The sequence below is a fragment of the Heliangelus exortis genome, chromosome 1, assembly GCF_036169615.1.
Source record: "Heliangelus exortis chromosome 1, bHelExo1.hap1, whole genome shotgun sequence".
NCBI lineage: Eukaryota > Metazoa > Chordata > Aves > Apodiformes > Trochilidae > Heliangelus > Heliangelus exortis.
Genome location: NC_092422.1, coordinates 191,459,348 through 191,482,347, shown reverse-complemented (window position 1 = coordinate 191,482,347; position 23,000 = coordinate 191,459,348). Strand labels below are relative to the sequence as shown.

The 23,000-nt window shown below is 36.9% G+C and overlaps 1 protein-coding gene across 5 annotated transcripts in view; it reads right to left on the bottom strand.

The window, feature by feature from the left end:
* The window catches only part of USP6NL (USP6 N-terminal like), a 119,890-nt gene that overhangs the window by 22,933 nt on the left and 73,957 nt on the right, over positions 1 to 23,000 (bottom strand). For all 5 annotated transcript variants that reach the window (XM_071734158.1, XM_071734161.1, XM_071734159.1 and 2 more), the window contains 5 exons: positions 20,925 to 20,964; positions 16,140 to 16,220; positions 6,573 to 6,680; positions 3,538 to 3,647; positions 1,344 to 1,392 (listed from right to left, as the gene is read on the bottom strand). In XM_071734158.1, the coding sequence (XP_071590259.1) occupies positions 1,344 to 1,392; positions 3,538 to 3,647; positions 6,573 to 6,680; positions 16,140 to 16,220; positions 20,925 to 20,964 (388 nt within the window). The remainder of the gene's footprint in view (positions 1 to 1,343; positions 1,393 to 3,537; positions 3,648 to 6,572; positions 6,681 to 16,139; positions 16,221 to 20,924; positions 20,965 to 23,000) is intronic.

The following is a 23,000-nucleotide window of genomic DNA, read 5'->3' as shown; positions in this document are numbered from 1 at the left end:
GGGAGTCTTCCTCTTTTTGCTTTACAGCCAGGGCACCATCTGATAAACACAGGACTTTACAAGAGTGACCTGGAGCTACAAACATGCTCAAGTTTAGCAGCCCATAGCAAGCAGATGTAAGAAAGCTGAAGAAAAAAGCTTTTATTATTCCAAAACTGAACTCGAGTGTTTCCTTTGCCATCAATTTTTACTTTAAGGCAGGAACCAACTTTTGTTATCATTTAGCAGCTCAGATAACCCCACAGATAAAGTATTTGCAAGGACAATGACTTAATTGTTGAATAAGTTTTTTTCAGGTTTACAAGGTTTTAGCAGAAGTTTGCTCTACAAATAACACCAAAGCATTAAGAGGAAAAATAAAAACCTCACTACAGTATTCCCACCACTACACTTAACAGCTGGATTTTAACACCAGCTTTCAATAATATAACAAGAGAAAGACAACAAATTCCAGCAATGCAACTTGTTTGATGAGCCAACAAAATGCATGGAGACAGAAACTGAAACATGATAGAATGGGTCTATTTCCTAGAACTTTGAAAAATCAAGCAAAGTGGTATTTAATCCAAGAAATTGCTTTCTTCTTCTTAACTACATATTTTTACTTTGAATTCCAAGGAGCTGCTCATTGATATAAAATATAAGAGATGTATAAAACTGATGAAAATGGGCACAGTGAATGAGGGAATAGTGCATAAAACACAGTTAAATGTGGATGTAATAGCATTTCTGTTTCCCCTATTTTATGCATGCAGCCTAAAGACATTATAAAATACCTAAGTTTCTAGCCTTTATCATACAGTCTGAAAACCCCAAACAAATCCTCATCCAGGACTGCAGCCAAGACAGAGGGTTTAAGTAAAGGAGATGCAACCTTTTAAAACCATTTTCAATTTGTTAGAATCCTCCAGGTTATGAAATTTGCCTGTTTACTCCAATATACATCTTTCTGCAGTGTGTTTTCCTTCCCATCATTCAAGTGAATTGGAGGCAAATAATGTAATGCGTGGAAAATGTCACTAGCCTGAAACTCCAGCACAGCACAAATCAATTATTCTTATTAGACAAAATACTTGGTTTCAGTCACACTGTATTCACAGCTCAGACTGTGCTATAAGATGCTCATAATCAAGGAGTTTTGTTTTATTTGAACTTCAGCTCAAAACATGTCAACAAGCAGATAATTTTTTTTTTTATGTACTTCCAAAGGTCTCTGGAATGTTCGCTGTTTTGTAGGAGGGCTTGTGGGTTTTGTTTTGTTTTTTAAAGAGAAAGAAGATACAGAATTGCAAATTATTATCTTATGGCACACTCAGATAAACCATAATAATTGTACAACTTACCGTGTTATATATGGAATATGCAGCTAATACATGGAATAAAGACTGTTGCCTGGAGAAAGAAGAGTAGAAAAGGAAAAAAACCATAATATTGTCTTTTGTAAAAACAGGAAAACATAAAAGTAGTGAAACAAAAAAGCCAAAACAAAACTTTGCTCTTTTCCAGTTGTGATGTTAAAATAATGGTGGAGAGCTCTCATAATGAACTCTTAAACACCTACATTTTGTGATGTGCTGGCGAGAGAATTTGGGAATCTGAATGTCTACTTTCATCTACAACTAAAACTACAAAAATTTTAACTGTTGAGTTTTGCATGTTGTCCTTTTCTGTCCAGTGAAATTCCTCCTGCCTGTCACTAAGCAACTATATAGAAATAGGTACTAGCAGGTTAGGAAAAAGAAGAATATGCAAGAAGCTCCATCTTTTCTACTGGGAAGAGAATGCACATGAGGATAATTTTGCCAAAATGCCTAGATGATGGAATTTTTGTTTGCCCTCTTGCAGAACTGAAGCTAAACCATTCTTCAGTAATCAAAGTGTAACCTGAAGTACTGGATCTTAAGCTGGAGTCTTATTTTACAAGGACAAACTAAAAGGTCCCAGTGTACACAGGAACCATCCTTATCTTCAGCTGACCATATGACATGAAACTTAAGAGCTCAATCTCATTCACTGTAAAATACATAAAACAATGGTAATTTTAGTACTATTTACTCTTGATTATAGCAACAAACCCTGTAAAAGAATAAACCCTCAAAGAGATACTGTCTACTTAAAAGTCAAACAAGCTGTTGTTTTACCCACAGGGACTTTATTTCATTCTATGTGAAATGATTTCTGAATTTTTCATTGAGGCATCACTGGAAATGCATAATATATGTGCAGCAATTCCAAGATCTATTCCAAGTGTGAAATTGCTTTATGCAGCCAAAGGCTGTCCTGTGGACTCTAAGGGCATGTTTGTAACACAGCTACAGGACAGGACCTGGCTGTGCTTGTGTTAACCCCAAACTGATGGGGTAGTGAGCTTCTGCTAACACCTAAAATGTGTGCAGAAAAACTTACTGAGCCCCAGAAGCAACAAAGCCATTTCTGCATGGCACTGTGGCAGTAATACTGAGAGGCAGGAGATGTCACCTCAAGTAGAGACAGCACTGCACAAATGTATCTGAACTACTGTGGCTGCAAAGAATAACTCTCAGCTTGGGAGTCTGTGCTTTCTGTTCCATTCTGTGCTGCAGCCATCATAGAAATTGCCCATATTTAGAATTTGTCCACAAAATGCTTAGAATAATGTAAGAAAATGTTTGGTTTACTACCACATTAAAGCCCACTGCTCTTTTGATACTGCTTTTTGGAAAGGGCAGACTACCACAGAATCTGCCTTGGAAAGAGAAGGAGATTAAAAACTGAACTAGCATTGTCACAGAAGGGAAGAAAATATTCTCTCCTTCCCAGCAAGGTGCTGATGTTGCAAGCCAGCAACAATGCTGATATTTGTACAGTCACTTATCTCACAATTAAGCATTTTTAAGGATGACAGCTGCCTAATATTCCTCATCCAATGACAATAAAAAAATGTAACATGAACATTTTGAAGAAATCCAAAAGCATTAAGGCCTACATATGTAATAAATCAGTGCTCACACATCAAATAGTGCTTTAATTGATTCTGAATTAGGTACTAGCAGAAGAGAATATAAATTCCAAAGGGAGGCTGAAAAGTCTCTGGGAAGAGAAGTTACTAGAAATGCAAAAAGTTATTTTGTTTTTGAAAATACAAAGTGAAATAATATGATTGGACAATAGATCTTAATTTATCAGCTCAAAATTCCCATGCTTTTGTATTTACAGTATCTGAGACCATTTTTATTCAATATTAAACAATACTGAAATTTTATTATTTAATATTCAATATTAATAATTAATTATTGAATAATTAATAATTCAATATTAAACAATATTGAAAGTTTAAAAATGTTTTTTCTTTGGAATGCTAGAACCACCTCATAGTGAGGAAAACTAATGGGTTGGAAGTGCTCGCCTGGTTTTGCAGTAGTAATTACATCACTGGACATAGACTATCCTGCTTTGAAAGTTTGGAAATTACATTCAATACTCTTGTGCAAGTCAAAGAGGCTGGAGGAAGATCAGAAGCTGGTTTTAGGACAAAATAAAACCATTTTATTTACTTACTTAACACCATATCTGTCTCGAAACATGATGTGATCTCTGTATGTTCGATTTACATCAAGATCAATTTGCCTAATATCTGGTGAAGAGCCTCGTGCTTGAAACTTCAATTTCTAGGAAAACAGTAAAGAAGAGAAATTATGTTTAAAATTGTGAACTCTAAAATAGCCAAGACCTGCCTACCTTTACTTCTGTGCTGAAGTGTTTGCCATTTCATGACTTAAAATGCCTAATGTAGAACTCACAAAAGTTTAAACTTCCAAAATATACACATACACTTATGAATTCCATAGATTCAGATACATTTTCAGTATAGATGTAGAAAGACCAATTTTGTGACACCATTCATTACCCAGACTTAAGGCTATGCTTCAGCTTTTTAAATTGCTATTTCTCAGGTATGCACATCACTGGAGGAAGACAAAGTGAATTTTACTACTCATGAACAAGAATCTAAAATATGTACTAAGATATTAGTACCCCAAGACTAGACTTTTAGCAGATGACTTAGTGTGGTTTTCATACTTTTCTGACCTTTTTCTCTAAGCAGAAGTAATAGCTACATAGCTTTCAGTTATTAACTAAGTACAGATAATGGACATTTCACTGGTCATTTCCTCTATCATTCTGTTCTAATCTAATTTAGTTGTAGAATAGTTCTACTTTAGCACTTGCTTTAACATTTTATAATTAAATCCAATTTTGCAATTGAATATTTAGGAAGCCTGCACAGGTTAGATTGCCACCTCATTTTCTGCACTTAGAATAATTTTCTCTGGAGATGCTTTCATTCATTCTCACATCTCTCCCCAAAAGTTAAGTTTGCAAGATATTTCTAACTGTATTCAACATATTACTTTCAAAACATTACACCTGAATTGCATTATTAGAGAATGCCACCAGCAATCAACTCTACAGATTCTGGTTACAAGGAAACAAAAAGGCTTGAAGACAAAAATGAGAAAAACAAAGGGATCATGCAAGGAACAGCAACATCCATTCAGTCTGTTACACACATTCAGAAGCTTCAGGCACATCATGAATTTCCAACTGTCAGCAGCCATTAGCCAGCAGAACATTAACCACAATCCAGCTTCATGCACCTTTCGGTATAATTTGAACTACTAACATTCAAAAATTATTTGTCAGAAAGAAAAGAAAATTGATTTTAAGGTGGCATGAGGACTCGGAGCCTATGATTTAATGAAATATAGAAAAACAAGCACCTTGAGTGGTGGAACTTATGGGAGTTAAGATACCTCCCAGTATCTGTAGGGGACCTACAGAAAGGCTGGAGAGGGACTGTTTGCAAGGTCCTGAGTGACAGGATGAGGGGCAATGGTTTTAAATTAGAGAAAAGTAGATTTAGATTGGCTGTTAGGAAAAAATTCTTTACCATGAGGGTAGTGGACAACTGGAACAGGTTGCCCAGGGAGGTGGTTGAGGCCTCATCCCTGGAGGTGTCCAAGGTGAGGCTTGATGAGGCTCTCAGCTACCTCTCAGTTGAGGGTGTCCCTGCTTACTGCAGGGGGGTTGGACTAGATGACCTTTAGAGGTCCTTTCTAACCCAATTATCCTATGAAATTAGTTTATCATAAATAAACTAGGATAATGACAGAAGCTCTCTCTACTCCTATGGCTGAACTACACTTTTTTGTTTAGCACTGAGCACTAAATGGCATTAATCATCTCTCAAGACTAATTCTCCTATTTTCAAATGCTTCAAGTTTTACTCAGTATTCTTTTCCCACAACTACATTATACAGCATTAACTCTGTTTTACCCCATTTGGATCTGCCACTAGCCTTACTTAGGAATTTAAACAAAATCTGGTAGTTAGAAAGAGCAGCCTGTCAGACTAAAGGGCAATAAATAATTTAAGGGAAGATCATAGAGACCAAAATTTAGATAACATCAATGCCAACACTGACCTTATTTCATGACCTTACAAGACTCCTTGTCTACTAAGACCCACTGTGTCTCAGCTCCAAAAAAGTGCTATTAAAAAAATGCCAGTTTTAAACCAGCAACTGATTCCCTTCAAACTCTGGACATTATTTCTTTAAAAATGCAGGGGACATTTGAACTCCTGTGTGGCAAAATTCAAACACCACACAATACCAGACTGCTGTTCTGTTAGCTAAACTCTCTTACAATGCTTTAGCACAGAGAGGGAAAGACAGAATTTTAAAGGACTCAATTCAGCTTCTGCCTAACTTACTAGATGGCACATGAATCTTAATTTCCACTCGAGTCTGAACTCTAGTTTTGATTGTCTTCAACTGTATTCACACCCACAGAAAATGAGGTAGTAGGGGAAAATTTAGAGAAACATCACCACAATAATTCAGAGGCTGCTTCAACTGCTACTCAGGGTGAGGGTAAGGGCTGGAGGGGTTAGGACTTTATTTTATTTGTATTCTAAGTAGGAGATTTGCTTAAATGGCCAATTTATACCTATAGAATTTTGTGGGGTTAACATTAAGTATCATCAGGTGCACCTCTGAGATCACAATCAAGTTACCAGGCAGTGCATTTTAAGGGATATGTAACCTTCACTTGGAGATGTGATGACAGAAAGAGCCTTGTCCTGGCTTTTAAAAAATCAAGGCCCCAACTTCCATCCCTTCCAGAATACCAGAACTCTTATTACTAATATTCAACTAATGAAGTGCTTCCTAAGAGACATTTCACAAAGAGCTGTAGATGTTTATTTCTTCTTACTGGGACAGGGGTTTGGTTTGGTTTTGCTTTGCTTTTAGAAAGATTTTTGCAAAGATTTGAGGATGGGAAAAGAAATGGAAAGAAGATCAAATTAATTATGTGAATTACAGAACAATAAAATAAGCTAGAAAAGTGCTTTGAAATACACAGCCTTTTACCTAGCTAAAACAAGCAATAGAGTTCAATGCAATTTCTAATCCTCTTTTTTTAAACACTGAAAAACAACAAAATGCTAATAAGGCCTGTAATCTTAGTATCTGAAATTTTAAAATTAATTTTAATTTTTTAATTAAGTGGAAATTCTACAAACTCACATTATAAAAATCTTTCATTTCTTCTTTCATTTTAGGGACATCAAGTAGTAAAGACCAGACTTGCCCTCTGAACTGCAGTGGGATTCCTTTATAAATTCTCCTATGAAACTGTAAAAAGAAAATAAAATATAAATGCATCACAATCTACAATGTTCTGAATAAAAGGAACAATGACATACAACATTCTGAAGAGAAAAGGATAATTATTTCAATCATCCTACCAATGGAACAACCTGATGGGGACAAAGTTTTCCAGTGTTTTTTGAGGGACTTAAAAGTGTCCAGTGATGCCATCTGGGACCTCTGTTCATGGAATCAGCAGAAGCACAGGGAACAAAATGAACACACAGGTCAAAATACCCTTTCTTGCAGGTGATGTGTACAAGCCCAAGCCAGGATTTCAAGATGCAGGATGTCCCACCAAAATTATATCACCTCTGCTGAGTAGCATTTATTCTACAAACACTGGAAATACTACTCCAAATTTGGTAATTTAGACCCCAAAAAATCAGATCTTTCGTAACACAGTATTTCAAGACAAGCCACATACACTGATTTATATAAATATAATTACACCTTTATAATATTATCACTATAATTACAAACTATAAATGGGAATGGTGAAAGGCAAACAGCAATGTGACCAAAAAAAGAGCAAAACTGATTTTTGAATTATTATAAAACTGCAAGAGCGTGCTAAAATGTATGTATACATACCAAACAAATGTGAGATCTCAAAAAAAACCCAAAATGTACCATTTGTGAAGCTTTCAGATCGAATTTCTAATCTAATACCAAGTTTCCAAAATGCATATTCAAACACTTGCACAAAAACAATGTATAAAAGATACTCTGGTCACAGTTTCTAAGAATATAGAACAACCTAGCAACACTGCATGCAAGTCTCAGCTCAGAAAATTAAATTTCCCATTCCAGATACATTCTGTTCTGACACATAAAGCTTATATTAGAAATGGGTGAGAAGGGGATAACTTCAATTATACTTGCACATAACTAGAGCAGCTGTATATACTGTAAATCTTGCTTCTTCACTGCTCTTGCACTCTCAGTGGTTTGGTTCTTACTGGTCTTATCTGAAAAACATCAGAAGCACTGACTTTCTGTTCTCTTCTGATTTGCACCTCTTTGTGCTGAAGGATTTAAGAACCTCTAAACAGGGAAAGATGGACTCATTGTCTGATGCTTTGCTTCATGCAGCCAGGAGAGACTCAAGGTAAGCAAAGTCTGAGAGCAATTAAATCATAGAATCATAGAATCATAAATCCCAGTAACTCCAAAACTGTACACACGGACAAGCTCTCATCCTTCTGGAGATGTGTCTAAGACACCAACAGAACTCTAACAAGGAAAATTAACTTTTCTGAAAAATCTGTTTTCACAATTCTTTTCATGATGGCAAAGAGAGACATTTTGATTTAAGAGAGAACCTACGTGGCATTAACCTCCTACAAATGTTACAAGTTAAAAATTTCAACTGAAAAAGCCATCACTTCTTTAAAATATTTATAAAAGTTGTGTTTGTAACCTAAGAAATATTTTACAAGAAATGTCCTCCTCAAGGACAGGATCCTTTTTTCTTTTTCACATGTTTCATGTCTCGAGTTTTGGAAGATTAATGAACCCCTCCTTGCAGTGTATTAGGAAACCTCCTGCTGTTCAGGATGTATCAGATCTTTGAAGGTGTCTTATGCCAGCAAGGTTCGTGTCTGGATTTTAAAATGTGTGACTCTTACACATGTATTTTGATGGCTTTCTGATGGAAACAAAACTTTGAAGGGTTATGACTTTTTTTTTCCTATCCCCTTTTCAACTGAAAATTTTAAACTTGTACAATCCTGGAGGCTGTCCACAAAGCCAATGTTGTGCTTTAAAAAGAAAAATTAGCTGCCTCAGGATTAAAATTGCTTAAGCAGCAACACTTCTAGAGCAAGCACAACTGGTACTATGGTTTCTTCTGTTAGGATAAAGAACGAGGGACAGTTGTACAAAGCACCCTTCTATGGACTTCAGCTCATGGTGAGAATTTCCTTGTGAGTCAACCCAGACAGGAGGGTAACTGCTTGGGAGAGAGAGGGTGATTCAATCTTTTGAAAGCAAACACCACCAAGTGCAGTGGAGTCATCCTGGAAAGAGGATGCATTTCTACTGGAAACCAGAATGAACTAAAATTTGCAAAATCTTTTCTAGGAATTGGAAAGAAAAAAAATTAACAGTATTACACATCCCCAGTGACACGCAGCTGTATTCCTTAGACCCATAGTACAGCAATAGCATATCTTGATAACAGGTCTTGAAAACATATCTTGAAAACAAAGATCTTGACCAGGTAATTATCATTTTGTAATTCATTTGCAAATGCCTCCAACAACCATATGGTTAACAACAAAGAGAACTCACTGAAGAAAAAATTCTTCCAAAAGAGAACCTTTGTTCTAAGTGAACAATCTGGGAGATGGTCAGGTGGACATCAAGGACCAGAAATAACTCTTCATACTAATAGTTTCTTATTGAAACAAATTCAAAACATCCCAAGTGGGTGGCTGCTAGGGAGATAAAACTGAAGAAGAACAACCAATTTTAGAGGATTTGATGGCATTTCCAGTTTTCCCATCTTCTGCACTTCCCAGACTGAAACAGACAAATTTTAAAAGAAGAGTCTGAAAAATTAGTAGGCAAAAATAACTTTAAGAGCAGAAAGGACTGAGAAGCCAGTGGTTTCATCAGGCCACTACAGTAAATGTGGAGAAAAAATAAATAAATAGAAGGACAGCATTTCAGTAGCTAAGATCAAAATTATTGCACTACCTGACAGCATAAACCTAAATTACTTTCAGAGCTTTTTACAGACCATTTTATATCTGTACCTAGCTGACTCTGCTGTTCCAGCTATTCTTTTATTAGGAAGAGATACAAGCTCTCATTCATTCCAAGATGTTACAAGATCCTGTCTACAGACTTAACAGAAAACAAGACTAAGGACTTTTCCTGTCTGCCCTGTATACAAGACAGAAATGTAACTCAGGAGCCGAACTTTCATGGCACAATCTCCATTACACAAACAATAACAGGGAAACAAGTGTGAAAAATTGTACATACAATAAAAAACTGGCAGGAGATACACCACAGGGTCATGATGCCACCCAGAGGGACCTCAAGAATCTGGAGAAGTGGGCTCAAAGGAACCTCAGGAAGCTGAGCAAGGAGAAGTGCAAAGCCCTGGACCTGGGGAGGAACAACACCATGCACCAGCTGGAAAAGAGCTTTTGAGGGAGGTGAGGGTTCTGATGGACTCCCAGCTGAATCTGAGAGAGCAATGTGCCCCTGCACAGAAGGCAAATGATGTCCTGGGCTGCAACAGACAAAAGCATTGCCAAGGTCAAGGGAAGTGATCCTTGTATCCAGAGTACTGGAGTACTCTGCTTCTGGGCTACTCAGTACTAAAGCCAGAAGAGAGTGTCCAACAGAGGGCTACCAAACATTTACAGGTTTGGAGTAAGTCCTGTGAGAAAAGGAAGAGCTGGGACTGCTCAGCCTGGAGATGAGAGGGGTTGGGGGAATCTTGTCAATATGTACCAATACCCAAAGGGGGGATGGGAAGAGGCCAGAGCCAGGCTGCTTTCAGTGGTGCCCAGGAACAGGATCAAAGGCAATGGGCACAAAATGAAATACAGGAGACTCCCTCTGAACATCAGGAAACATTTTTTTTCACTGTGAAGGTGACTGAGCAGTGCCACATGTTATCCAGACAGCTTGTGGAGTCTCCATGCTGGGAAATGTTCAAAAGCCTCCTGGACAGCTGGGTGTAGGTAGCCCTACTTGAGCAGTGGGGTTGGACCTGATGACTTCCAGAGGTTCTTTTCAATCCTGCATGATTCTGTGTGATTCTGCAAAAATGACACAGCTACACTGCACCTCAGGGAGGAGGGAGGTGGTAGGATGACCCACGTATACTTCACAGAAAAAATAATTTCTGATAATCATTCATTCACCAAACAGTTAAAGAACATGTAAATGGACAAACTGATTATTAGCTAATTGAACATCTTTACCATAAATACCATACTACTGCCCTCTGCTGTCTTTCATTTCTGTATGTAATAGGTTGAAAAATGCTGGATAAGTGTCTACATACTTGCAGAATCCTAATCTACTCATCTATTCTCTCTGAATTAATAAGCAAAATCACAAGTGGAAAATTCAGCAAGGTATTTTATTTTTTTCTTCTACTTCTGGGAAGATGAAATAATGAGTCAACCTTCAACAAATTATCTTTAAAGTTATGGCTTTCTTAACATAATAACATTAAATACAAGTATATAGACTCAGAGCTCAGATATATGTTCTATGAAAACATGCACAATTCAAAAACGGTGTTATAGAATCTGGGATGTTTCCATCAGCACAAGACAAAAAAAGAAAATTATCCTCAGTAGATACAATTATACAGTAAAAGCAACTTAAATAAGAATACAGGTTCGAATTCAGATTCACCTCTAAGTTCACATTCAGCTAAGGATATTTGTCAAACTGTTGGCAACTATTACTAGTATTTTTCATTTAGAAGTAGATAGGACAAGGATGCACTAGATGAGGCCCTTTCTCCTGCCAACAGAAAAGGAGCTTCTGATGCAAGAAGAAACTGGACCTTCCCACTGTGAAGCAAGGTAATATTCAGGATTAATTAAAAGGCTTACAAAGCAAGAAGGAAAAAAAAACCCTCAAATTTGGAATATTCCTAATCAGCCATCATCTCAAATAAAGAAGTCCATAACATTAAAAATTCAATATAGGCTCTGAACAACAACAAACAAAAAAAGAACCACCCCTCCCCAAAAAAAAACCCCAAAACAGCAAAAAACAAACAAACAAACAAAACAACAAACCCTGGAAAACATACAGTACAACCTCCCCTTTATTTCCCTTCCCCAGTGTCTTAAATTCATAACCTCAGCTAGTCCCAGCACAAGAAAGGAGGCCACTGTCAGACAGCACTTGTCTGAAGAGTGGGAGCTGCCACTCTTGCTGCTGCAAAATACAAAACCAGTTCCCTTGAAAGTAAAACTTCCTCAGTTACCTCAGGAAGAACTGCATAAGCAACAGAGGGACTCTGCCACCTCAAAAAGAATCAGTGATAAGAAGCTTAAGAATTAAAATCTGAAGACTCACAAAAAATGTATTCCAGGAAAATATATTTACAAAGGCTGCTGCCTTTAGAGGTTCTTCAACTTCTGTGGGTTGCATAAAAGGAAGAAAAAGTACAAATACAAGAACTGCTCAATCTCATTCAAAAAAATCTCAGAATGAGAAGAGGGTTCTTCATTAAGGCTCTGTGTTCAGACTCCACACTAAGTGAGGACTTGATTATTATATTCTGTGTGAATGCCAGAACAGCTGGTAATTGCCAGCTACCCTGATTGTTTCTCTTCTTCCTTTCCCTCTCAATTTAGGCAACTTCAATCACAGACAGATGAAGGTAGACAGCGAAAGACAGAAATACTTTGGTGGAAATACTTAAATGGGAATGTAACATCCAACAGTTTTATTTAATCTTTCCTGAAATTTATGATCATACTATGCCAGAAGAGATTTACAGTGTGTGGTGGTTGATTGAACCCGGGATTATTAAGCAATAGAATACAAATAGGAAATAAAAGAATAAATGAGAGAAAGACCACACTGAAACACAAACCTTGCTGCTCTATGAAACTTCCTGCATAAGAAATGCCTGGTGGGGAGATGAAAGCTTTGTTTTGACAAATATCCACTGTGCAATGACACAATGGCAGTCACACACTTCAGAGACTGGTGTCTGTAAGAATTATGATGATGCCACTGGAAAGATGCCTAAATAATCATATAGGAATCAAGGAGTTTTACATATGCTTGTGGATTTATACACGGGTTGATTTTATTGTGTCATCCTTTGTTACCTCTAAATCATTACCCAAATATGGTAGAGACTGGTACATTTCTGATCTCAGTGTGACAACTCTTCCACCTCTTTCTATTTCCCCATAGTCCATAGTGACACATTGCTGCCCTCTCCTGCCTGTCCTTTTTTAAAAAAATCATGTTTAAAAGCATGGTTGTAACGGAAAAACTGTGTGAAGTCCCCAGAGCCCCCATTCCTCTCTTGCAGTAATCTCCTGCAATAAAGATCAGAGAAAGATGTAAAGTGTAGCAACTTGCACGTACACAGGCATCACTGTGTTAATGTTTTTGCATCAATTCTCCTTGTGAGGTTATGATGGGAAAAGAAATAAGGAAGCAGCCTATAGGCAGCCCTGCAAGAGTATTAAATGAAAACTGTATTTTACAAATAAGCATAAGACAGTTTTGGATAATGTAATCAAGTATACAGATTCATTTACAGTATGTGTACACTATGAACAGATTTCCTCAAGCCAAAACTCTCAGCTGTGTATGAGGAAGATTCATTACAAATCTTCAAAGCCCTGTATTTTGTATATTCCTGCTCCACACCATCACCTTCCAAGGACCATCACCTCCCCTGACTCTCCTTTGCTCTCTTTGTAACAACAGAGGCATCTCCCAAACATGCCATTTTCCAAAACCAAGCCATCACTACAACTGTAATTTATAACCCTATGACACCATTGCTGTTGCTGCTGAATGTTACCTTCAGTGCAGTTCCTAAACAATGCTGATTTCAGGAGCAGTTTAACTGCACAGAAACCATGGGAACGTCAGCTGAAGTGAGTCTTTTAAGACCCAGACTGTTCATTTTCTTTAGCAATTTGTTCCTCTAGTGTTAACCACTTGATCCAATCAAGTGGAGACAGAAAGCAAGAGTCAGGAGTTCTTCTTGCAACTATTGCTTCCACACTCCAGGGTGGCAGGCATGAAAAACTGGTGCAGTCTTTCAACACACTTTCAGGTGAATACTGTATTTATTTGTGAGTTCTGAACAACCCTGAAAACATCATCAGGCTTTCCATAAAGAGCAATGACAAATAATGTCTGACTTTCTTCTCAATGCTTGGGAGGAGGAAGATGCTGACTACTTAATCCCCATGTTCTGCTTCACTTACCACACAAAATGCAAGAAAGAACAAGGAAAACACCCTTGTTTTTGAAGTCTCATGCTCCACCAGAGTTCAACAATCGGTGCAAATTTTTCCTGGCCTCAAGCAAACTTCATCCCCTTCATAAGCACACTGAATTAATCCTGCCACTATTTATAATTCAGCCTATAATTTGTAACACAAACTGAAACTCCTTCTGCTCAGTTCATCTGCTGTACCTTCTGCATGCTTGGTGAACAGAGGATTAATCAGTGTGCAATGGACTGACTGATGTCACTGATGGCTGAAGAGGAAGATCACTGCTGCTTCAGTGACACATGGCTGTGGTGCTACCTGAGAGTCACATTTAACAGCCTCTTTGCAAATGAAGTAGCTGTTACACAAGTTTTTTGATCATCCCTTTGACTTGGGAAAGTCCTTAATGTTTGTATCCACCCAGTCACAAAAGTAAAGAAAGAAAGCCACAAGATTCTTCCACAGGAACAAGACAGAAAGTAGAATTGTAAGAAAACCTTGGGAAACAAACTATTACTTTTTCATGCATAAGCTTCATATTTAAGAAACTTAATTTTCTAGCTTCTTAGTTATAGCCTGAAAAAAACAGACCATAGGTCTGTTTTTTTAACAAAACCAAAGTGCAAGAAATGGCTTCTAGTCTCAAAACCAAAGGTAATAAGCAAAGATGAAGAGGAAGGGGCATGTTGATGTGCTGAATAAACTTCTACTTGAATTGTAGTATTCAGTTCCCTGCTCATCAGGCAAACAAGCATTCTGGTCTCAATATCTCCTTTTAAAATCTGCACAGAAAAATTTACTACAACAAAAGGCTAATAAGGGAGAAAGGTAATATTGCAGCCCAGTCATCCAGGCAGCAACTTGGAATGCATTTGTCCTCTATTCCTCAACAAAATACTGGTGGATGGCAGTATTAGAAAATACTGAACAGAAACCCCAACAGATTATGAAAGTTTTAAGCCCTATTATGTAGAAGAGGAAATTTGAGAACCTCCTATTCCATACATTATCCACCAAACAGCAATAAGAACAGTTACGAAAACCTCCCTAGAACACAGTGTTGAGAATACAGCCTCTCCAGCAAGTTTTTTTTTTTCCAGCTAAAATTACTCCATAACTGTAAGATGACCAAGACTACAATTCCAGCAAATTAACTATCCACATAAAAATCTCTACATAGCTTTTAAAGCAACTAAAAGCACTCAGCACTTAAAGGCACACCTAACATAACCAATTTGTCATTACTCCCAGACCATTATTTGTTGTTTGAGTAAGATAAAAATAATTCTTTAACTAAAATCTGAAAAGCAATTTAAAGACTATATTCATCTGCCACTATGCATAGAAAATAAATTTAGTTTGGGTTTGTTTGGGGTTTTTTTGTTAAGTAAGGAAATGCAGCATTGCTGGGCACTACCTGCCAGCAGACTTCATTTTTTCCATGTTGATTCCAAAATAAAAAAAATCAATTATAAAGTATTACAGTCAAACACAGATTTCATTCATACTATGAAAAATAATTCACCTGTCTTGAAGATTATGAATGCTGCATTGCATATTATTCACAGGAAAAACAGACTTATCCCAAGGGGACAGGGTACTGAAAAGCTTTCTATACTTTTTACCTTCTAACTTACTCAGTGCACTTCTTGGGATATCCTAAGATATCTGTGCTGGTAAGTGTGATAATTTAAACATCAAACTATATGCCTCATGTTATGACAAATCAGTTTCCTTGGGGAGTTATTCAAGGGTTTTTTCACTGATCCATAACTGTAAGCTATCCTAGCCCCTTCAGTAAATCTAGGCTGCTAAAAAAGAAAAAAAGAAAAAAAGAAAAAGAGGAGGAAAAAAAAACACAGAAGAGAAGAAGATTAAAAAGACTATGCCAGTAACTCAAAAGAGCAATTTTAACAGTATAATATCCAGCATACAAAGGAATAATAAAAGTGAAGTCATCATTCATAACTCTGGAAAGGGGATTTATAGTTCCTGAAGAATTCAGCTATTCCCATCCAAAGGTGTCCCCTTCTTTTCAAGTTTATAACAACTTTTATTTTTTCCCTCCTTCACATTCTCAAGGCCTAAATCAAAAGCAACTTTAGCTCCCTGCAAGACAAGACAAGCAGGTCTGATGCTTCATCAGCTTCACAGATTATTTTCCAGACTTGAATACAGAATGCTGTGTGATCCTGGTTCCACTCCTGCAGTGCCAGTATAAAGCACACAATTATTACAATTAATATATTGAGCCTATGTCATATCACCCTTAGAAATTCATTGCATGTGGCCACCAAGATTGTTAGTTTAATATTATTATTGGGGTATCATGTATTATTGCATTTTGGAAGAAAAAAAATCAGTTTTCTTTCAATGTGGAGTTTTTTGGGTTTTTTCCATATCTCATAAATACAGACAATCTAATTAAAGATTTTATACTCATTCAGAAATGATAGCTGATGAAAAAAAGCATGCATAAGCTTACCTTTTCACTATTTTTGTATTTTTCCCAGCTTTTCAGCATCTTAAGCCATTTTGTAGTTCTTTCAATTTCAAGGTGCTTTTGCTGCGGGGGAAAAAAAAAAACAGATTTTTTTTAGTCTTTTCAAAATTAATACATTTAAAATTATTTCTGCTTCTTTAAAAATAAAGGAAAAATTTAAACTATTTATTCAGTCATCTAAGAACAACAACAAAGAGTACCATGGGTTCATTTAAAACATTCAGAAAAATCAGCCAACCAAAAAACAAGGAGAAACCCTTACTTCCAGCACAGTGTAAAGAAAAGTTTAAGTACAAAATTTATAATGTTTCTTCTCGTTTTCATACTCAGTAAATTTCCATGCAAATAATTTATTCTGAAAGCTTTTTAAAAGTGAGATTACTCCAAAATGATGATAACTTTTACCCAGACTTGCCCTAAACATAATTACCTCCTGGTTTTCGGTGATCATACAAACCATCCCTTCTTAAAAGGTATGAAGTTAAAAAGGAACAAAGTACATGAACAAAAAGAAGTGCATGCAAGTAGAAGTGGGAATAAGCTCATAATTCTGGACATTAAAAGTAATAAAGTAATAAATTCTCATCCTTGGCCTGGCACATATTCTTAACCTAAATGGCCCCATATCTTAACATCAAGGATTTCTCCTGAAGGCAAGATCTACCTGCTTAAATTAAATTACTGACAAGGCTATTTCAGTTACAAGGTGATAAAATAAGAATTCCAAACAAAATAAATAGCTATATTAAGTAGTATACCATGTAACATAATAAATATGTGGATCCCACACGTTTTTTGTTATATATGGCTTTAAAAGCATGTAATACATCTACTGCCTTAAAGATAGCCACCCTGCCTATGAAAACCTTGCTACAGTTACCATCAACTTCTTTAATTTAAAATCCAAACAAGCACTTGGAATTACCTATTGTAGACCCTGGAATTTCAAGGTATTATGGCTCTTCACAGCCAAAACCATGTATTTTCCTGATTCTAGTGATAGGGAGAGTTTTAGTACATATTTTTACAGCCCAGTTTTACATGCTGTCAAGTAGGTGAGGTGTCTTGTGATTATACTACAAAATTAATTCCTGTTTTTTTTTTTAAATTGCACTATTTCAACTCTTTCATAATGCTTTGGAGCTGAGGAACAACACTGGAAAAGCTAAAGCAGAAAAACACCTGTGCTGTGGCTACTGCTTTCTCTTCAAAGATGAATATAAGCACATATTTAAGTTGGGGTTTTTTTGCAAAGTGCAGTCTCTCTACCTGCAACTTCAAATCCCAGCCCTGCTAAAGGCAGGAAGGATTTGCTGCTTCAAATGGTCAGTGATGCAACCTGGTAACAATGCCAGAGTCTCATTTCAAAGCTCTGCAGTATACTGAGAACTTACTCATAGTTTCATTAACTGCATCTGAAATGTTGGGGAAACATATGAAAGAAAATTACTGGTTATTGTCTCAACAGAATTCTAATTTTGTTCTAGCTCTTACTCATCAGAATTTGTGCATTTGTTCTTGGCTGTCAGTGCAATTAAACAGGCAAAGGACCACCTCAACCCAGAAACCCAAACCTTGCATTTGCATAAGTATGACTTGATGACTGTTTAGATTCACCCCAGACATCAGTCATTCCATGAAGTGACCTGGAAATAAACTGAGGTGTTTTTTTTATTTTTAAATCATTTTTATTTGAAGCCAAATTACATAAGCCTACATAAACATAAGAGAACTATGGGTAAGAGGTGCCTCTCCTCTTTCAACCTCAACTTGTCTAACTATTCACATTGCAATCAACTGCCCATATTCTTGTTCAGGTTCCATGCTGAATTTGGTAATACCTCAACTACTTGCCTTTTTTTTTTATCTTTAATTTCTTTTAGAACTATTTAAAACACACTTCTGAAGACTTAGGTTAGAGACGAACTGTAGAAAAGCTACTGCTTCCCAGATTTCACAATTTTCACAGCACTGTTTCTGATTCTCCTCAACACTCACAACCCCTTTAAGGGAAAAAAAAAATTTTTTAAAAAGGAGATGTTCCCTAGGCATAGTTTTGATCACAGGAATAACACTGCCATCAAGTCAGGTCTCTGCCCTCAACAGGTTGTTCAGATAATTGGTAAGAAAAATAAAGCCATATCTGCTCCCACAGTCTTTCTTTGTACCTTTGATCTACTCGCAAGATTTTTGGTCTTTTGAGCCAGAAGCTCATTTCAATTGGATATTTGTTCACGCTTTTGTGTCTTCTGTGTCAGTTTATCCCACTTCTCAAGCAATGCTACCGTAGTCAAAACAGCAATTGTCTGAGTTCAGTTGTTGAAAACATTCAGCTATTTTTCCCCCAGTCTGAATTATGTTCACTTTCATGCCTAACAGGTGCAACACTGAAAACATTGATAGATCTGATGTTGCTCACTGCACAGCTGAGGGATTCTGCTGCTCTTTCAGCCAAGTTCCGTGTAGTTGTCACCAAAAAACCCCCAAACCAGTTACCTGTCTTCTGAGTATATTTTAAACTTTGAAGCATTTCTGCCATTCAGCATAATTGAAGCAGAGGTTTCTTACTTTCATGCCAGCAAATAATACACAACTGAAAGCAAAAAAGCATGAAGTTCACTTGGCAAGCATCCATTTTTTGTGTAGCACTCTACCTTCCAGGAGAGCCAGCATTCTAGAGCTGAGCTTTAAGTAATGCTAAACCAGAGGCTCAGACAAAACCAGAATTTGCTGAACTGATCCCTGGAGAATTTGTAATCTAGTAAACCAAAGACAAACCCAAACAAACTGAAAATTACTTATAGAACATTTCATAGCACTTCAAAAACAGAGTCAGACACAGGCTCTGCATTCCCTGAGGTGAGTTCTCTGCCTACTTTTCTGCTCTGGATGATTTTCCCCCCCCCAGTTTTATCTCAAATGTGCTGGATGGTTCATCTGAAGTTAAGCAGTTCAGAATGTAGGACAGTGATTTGATTCAAGTCAACAAATGCCCAGCAAGGTAAGGAAGCAAAGTTGGTCAACATTCACAGTAATAATGCCTGTTCTAAAAGTATTATGCAGGTAAATGCACACATACAACGCCCAGTTTAAGATTTATGAATATAAAATAGATTAAAATATTATTTATATGAAGAATATAGATTCAAAATTCAAGGGGATATACAATTTTACATAAGTTGCAGTTGAAAAGATAACTTAGGAGTGTTTTTTAAAATTCAAATGTAAGAAAAAAATGAAAGCATAAATAGTTCCAAATAAATTACTTCAAAAGATACTGCACAGATAGCTTGTAGTCTTTGCCTACATTAATTACCCTATGAATGGTATCTTGAAAATTGTAAAAATTCAACCACCATTGACAGAAGGCAGAGAAACCTCAAACCAGCAGAGGTCAGGATATCATCAGGAGTATAACCAGGAGCCTAACACAGAAGGAACACAGATTTGCACTAGATTTGCAATTTAAATTAGATTCAACAGACAGAGTTTCCATCCTGACATTTTGTCTGAGACAGCATGAGTACAATATGGGACAGAGAGCTGAGATGCTTATATTCCCCCAATAATTTAAAGCTAAATACAAACCCATAGTGACTCAGAGCTTCAAAACACATATACAACAATTAATTCCAAGCTAATATTTATGCTCAGACTCACCACCCCACTGTGTCCTTCTGATGGAAATGAAATTATATATACACTCACTATTGTATTAAATATGGACAGGAAAATGCAACCATTTCAGGCTGCTTACTCAGAAACACACATGAACCAATGCACAACAAAAGGGACTCAGAAGTTCCCTTCTTTTACAAGAATCATTTTCACTAGCCCTATGCTGAAACTCAAAATCATTCATTTTCACAAGTGCTGCTGCTCTTAACAATCAGGGAGTGAGCTGCCTTAGAACAAGTCATTCCATCCCTTTTTCCATGCACTCTACTGATTCGTGCAGCCAAAGGGCTAACTTTAAACTTACAGTTTTAAATATTGAGTTTTCTGATAATACAGATGATCAATAAGGACAAACAAGAACTGGTTTTGGAGATACCAATGAGCCTGACAGACCAAGGGGAGATACCACTAGACAGGAAAATATTAGACAGGTAAAAATTCAGTTTCCAATGATTTTAATATTCCACATTCCCAAACCATCAATTTCCAAACTTCTCCTCCAGTATCCTCAAGCAGCAGAAGGATTTTTGGACCAGGGCCTGCACCAGATGCTGACAGGCTTTGTGTGTCAGGAACACACCTGGCTCACCAACTCAGCATTACACGGAAGGTCATCAGGTGGTGGCCAGGATATTTGTCACCATTTACCAAACTAAAAAAAGTACACTAAACTCCTCAGGGGATGGACACAGGGACTTCAGCATCAAAGCCACCACCTCACTTGGACAATACATCCATCCAGCAGAGCTAATGACAGCTCCTGACAATGGCTCTTGCTCTTTCAGGGCAGAGCTGGGTGTGATCTCTTAAGTAGCTGTTTCCTCTCACAGCTCATAAAATGGGAGAGGAAAACTCGGGTCTCATTGCAGCCAGCAGTAAATGTCAGATCCTGTGGGCCCCCAGGGATCTGGAGGCAAGTTAATATGGCCTCAAGGACCACAACCCTTAGGGGACTTTAGAACCGTGTTTCTTTGGGCATGCAAATCACTAAAATACTTCCTCATCTCATTTCACAGTTATTTATATTTAAAAAGTCAGATCTGTAAACATTTATTTCCTAGTCAAAAACCTGGAAGACACTGGACTTACCTTTTCTATCGCCACATCATGGACAGGAAGCTCCTCTGGACTGAAAACAAAGACAAAGTTCATATTACTCTTTGCCTAAATTGCAATCCTGGCACAAAATCGTTTCTGTAAAAGCCCTTACAAGTAAGCATTTACTGTTGTACTGTGTAGTAACAAGTAAACAAGAATTGTGGACTTCAGAGAACTATGACAAGGACATGCAGGAATCCCTGGAGTTTCTTTTTGAAACCCAGTAAAACAATATTTTCAGTACAGTACCAGATTATTTTAATCTTAGACCTTCTAAATCAAAGTAGTTATGTAGCTTTAAAAGACAGGACTTAACAGAAAGCTTTTTTTTTTTCTTTAATAAAAGTAATCTGTGCTGTACTACTGAACTGAAATTCAAGTTTATTAGGTGTTTATTAAACACTATTCCTGTTAGTTTCAGTGCCTTCCACAGGGCACCAGTAGTAAAGGATGAGAACCTTTTAGTGAGGTATTTCAGCTGACTTGAAAGTTGACTTCTATTTTCTCAAATCTCAATCTGAGTAACAGGGAGGATAGCAGGGGAAAAAAAATCAACTAAAATCAGATTTACTAATAGGTACCCATTAATAAATTAAAATATAATAATAAAATAATATTCATATAAAAACATACAGTCCTTTCACTTCTTAGCCTAACTCTAAAAAGGTCAACTACAAATTGAAAGCTTGAAATGCAACCTTTGAACATACACATTTTCAGACCTTACATTTTTTTAAGTTTTGTTCTGAGAGCTCTAACTTCTGTTCTTATGAAAGAAACTTGTGTTTTCCTTATCAAGAGTAACAGGACCATTTTGATGACAACTGAGTCATTCTCTGCCTGCATTACCTGTGGCTTCTGAAAGCTCAGCAGCTCACCTGGAAGTAGCAAGAGTCCCTCTTTCTGCTCTACAGGTAAGGTAAATAACACAACCAATAAAACCCTGGACTAAAAAGCTGGAAGTATTTAAAATCCTAAAATTAATTCCAGTGACTTTGATACTACAAAAGGATTCTTATCCACATCACTATAGCTTTCTATGGCAAGGACATGAAAAAACAGAACTTTAGACTTGTATCAAACCTGTGGAAGGAAGAAAACACTGGGGAAGGCTACAAAAGTAGCTGCTGCTGCAGTCATTGTAAGAACTGATGTAAAATGCTTGAATTATATTTGATCTCATTTATTTCACTTAACATATGCAGTTTCAGATTCAGAAGTTATATTTGAATAAAGAAATATATCTGAATTGCTTCGTCTAATGGAAAAGCTTGCTTTAATCAACACCTTTTCAGAGATCACTCACATGACTCAGTTTCCAGTGCATGAAGTAGAAACTAATTTAAAAACCAAAAGAGTGTTTCTTTTGAACAGCACTGCAAAAAGCATAATTGGTTCACTTAGAAGCACTTTCCAAGTATCTAAAAGTTTTCTGGAAGAACAACATCAAAACCCAAAAAAATCCCGATGGACATTTGCCTGATGTATCAGAAACAGCCAATATTCAATGCCATCTCAGGCTTTAAGTGCTATAAGGTCATCATATTGCAAACATTCCCATATAGTTACAGTAAAAAACTGAACACAAGTGTTTTGTACATCAGCTATCACCTCAAAATTAAGCTTATGTGAAAAAAAAAAAAAAAAAACAGCGAATGGGAAGAAAAAAAAAAGTTCAATTTAATAACCTGCTTGGTGGTTTCTGTTGTTTTGTTTGGAGTGAAGTACAGATTGCTGGGATTTTCAAATGCTACTTAAAAGTTTTAATTGTTTAGCAACGTTTTCTTCTCTCCCTTATTACTATAAGGGAGATTATTTATTCAGATTTACTATTAGTCAGATTATTATTTCTGAATCATCTCCCAGTAGCAGGCACTGTCTACCTCCACCAGAAGCATCAGTCTCACACAGCAAGACAAACCCAAAGCAGCCTCATTCTTTGTGGCCCTACAAGATCTTGGGGCCACGCACACCAGACCCTTCTTCCTCCCACATGAGACATGGATCTGACAGCTCCTCATCCCACATCCTCACACCAGACACAGCAACTCCTCTGCTCAGCTGGTA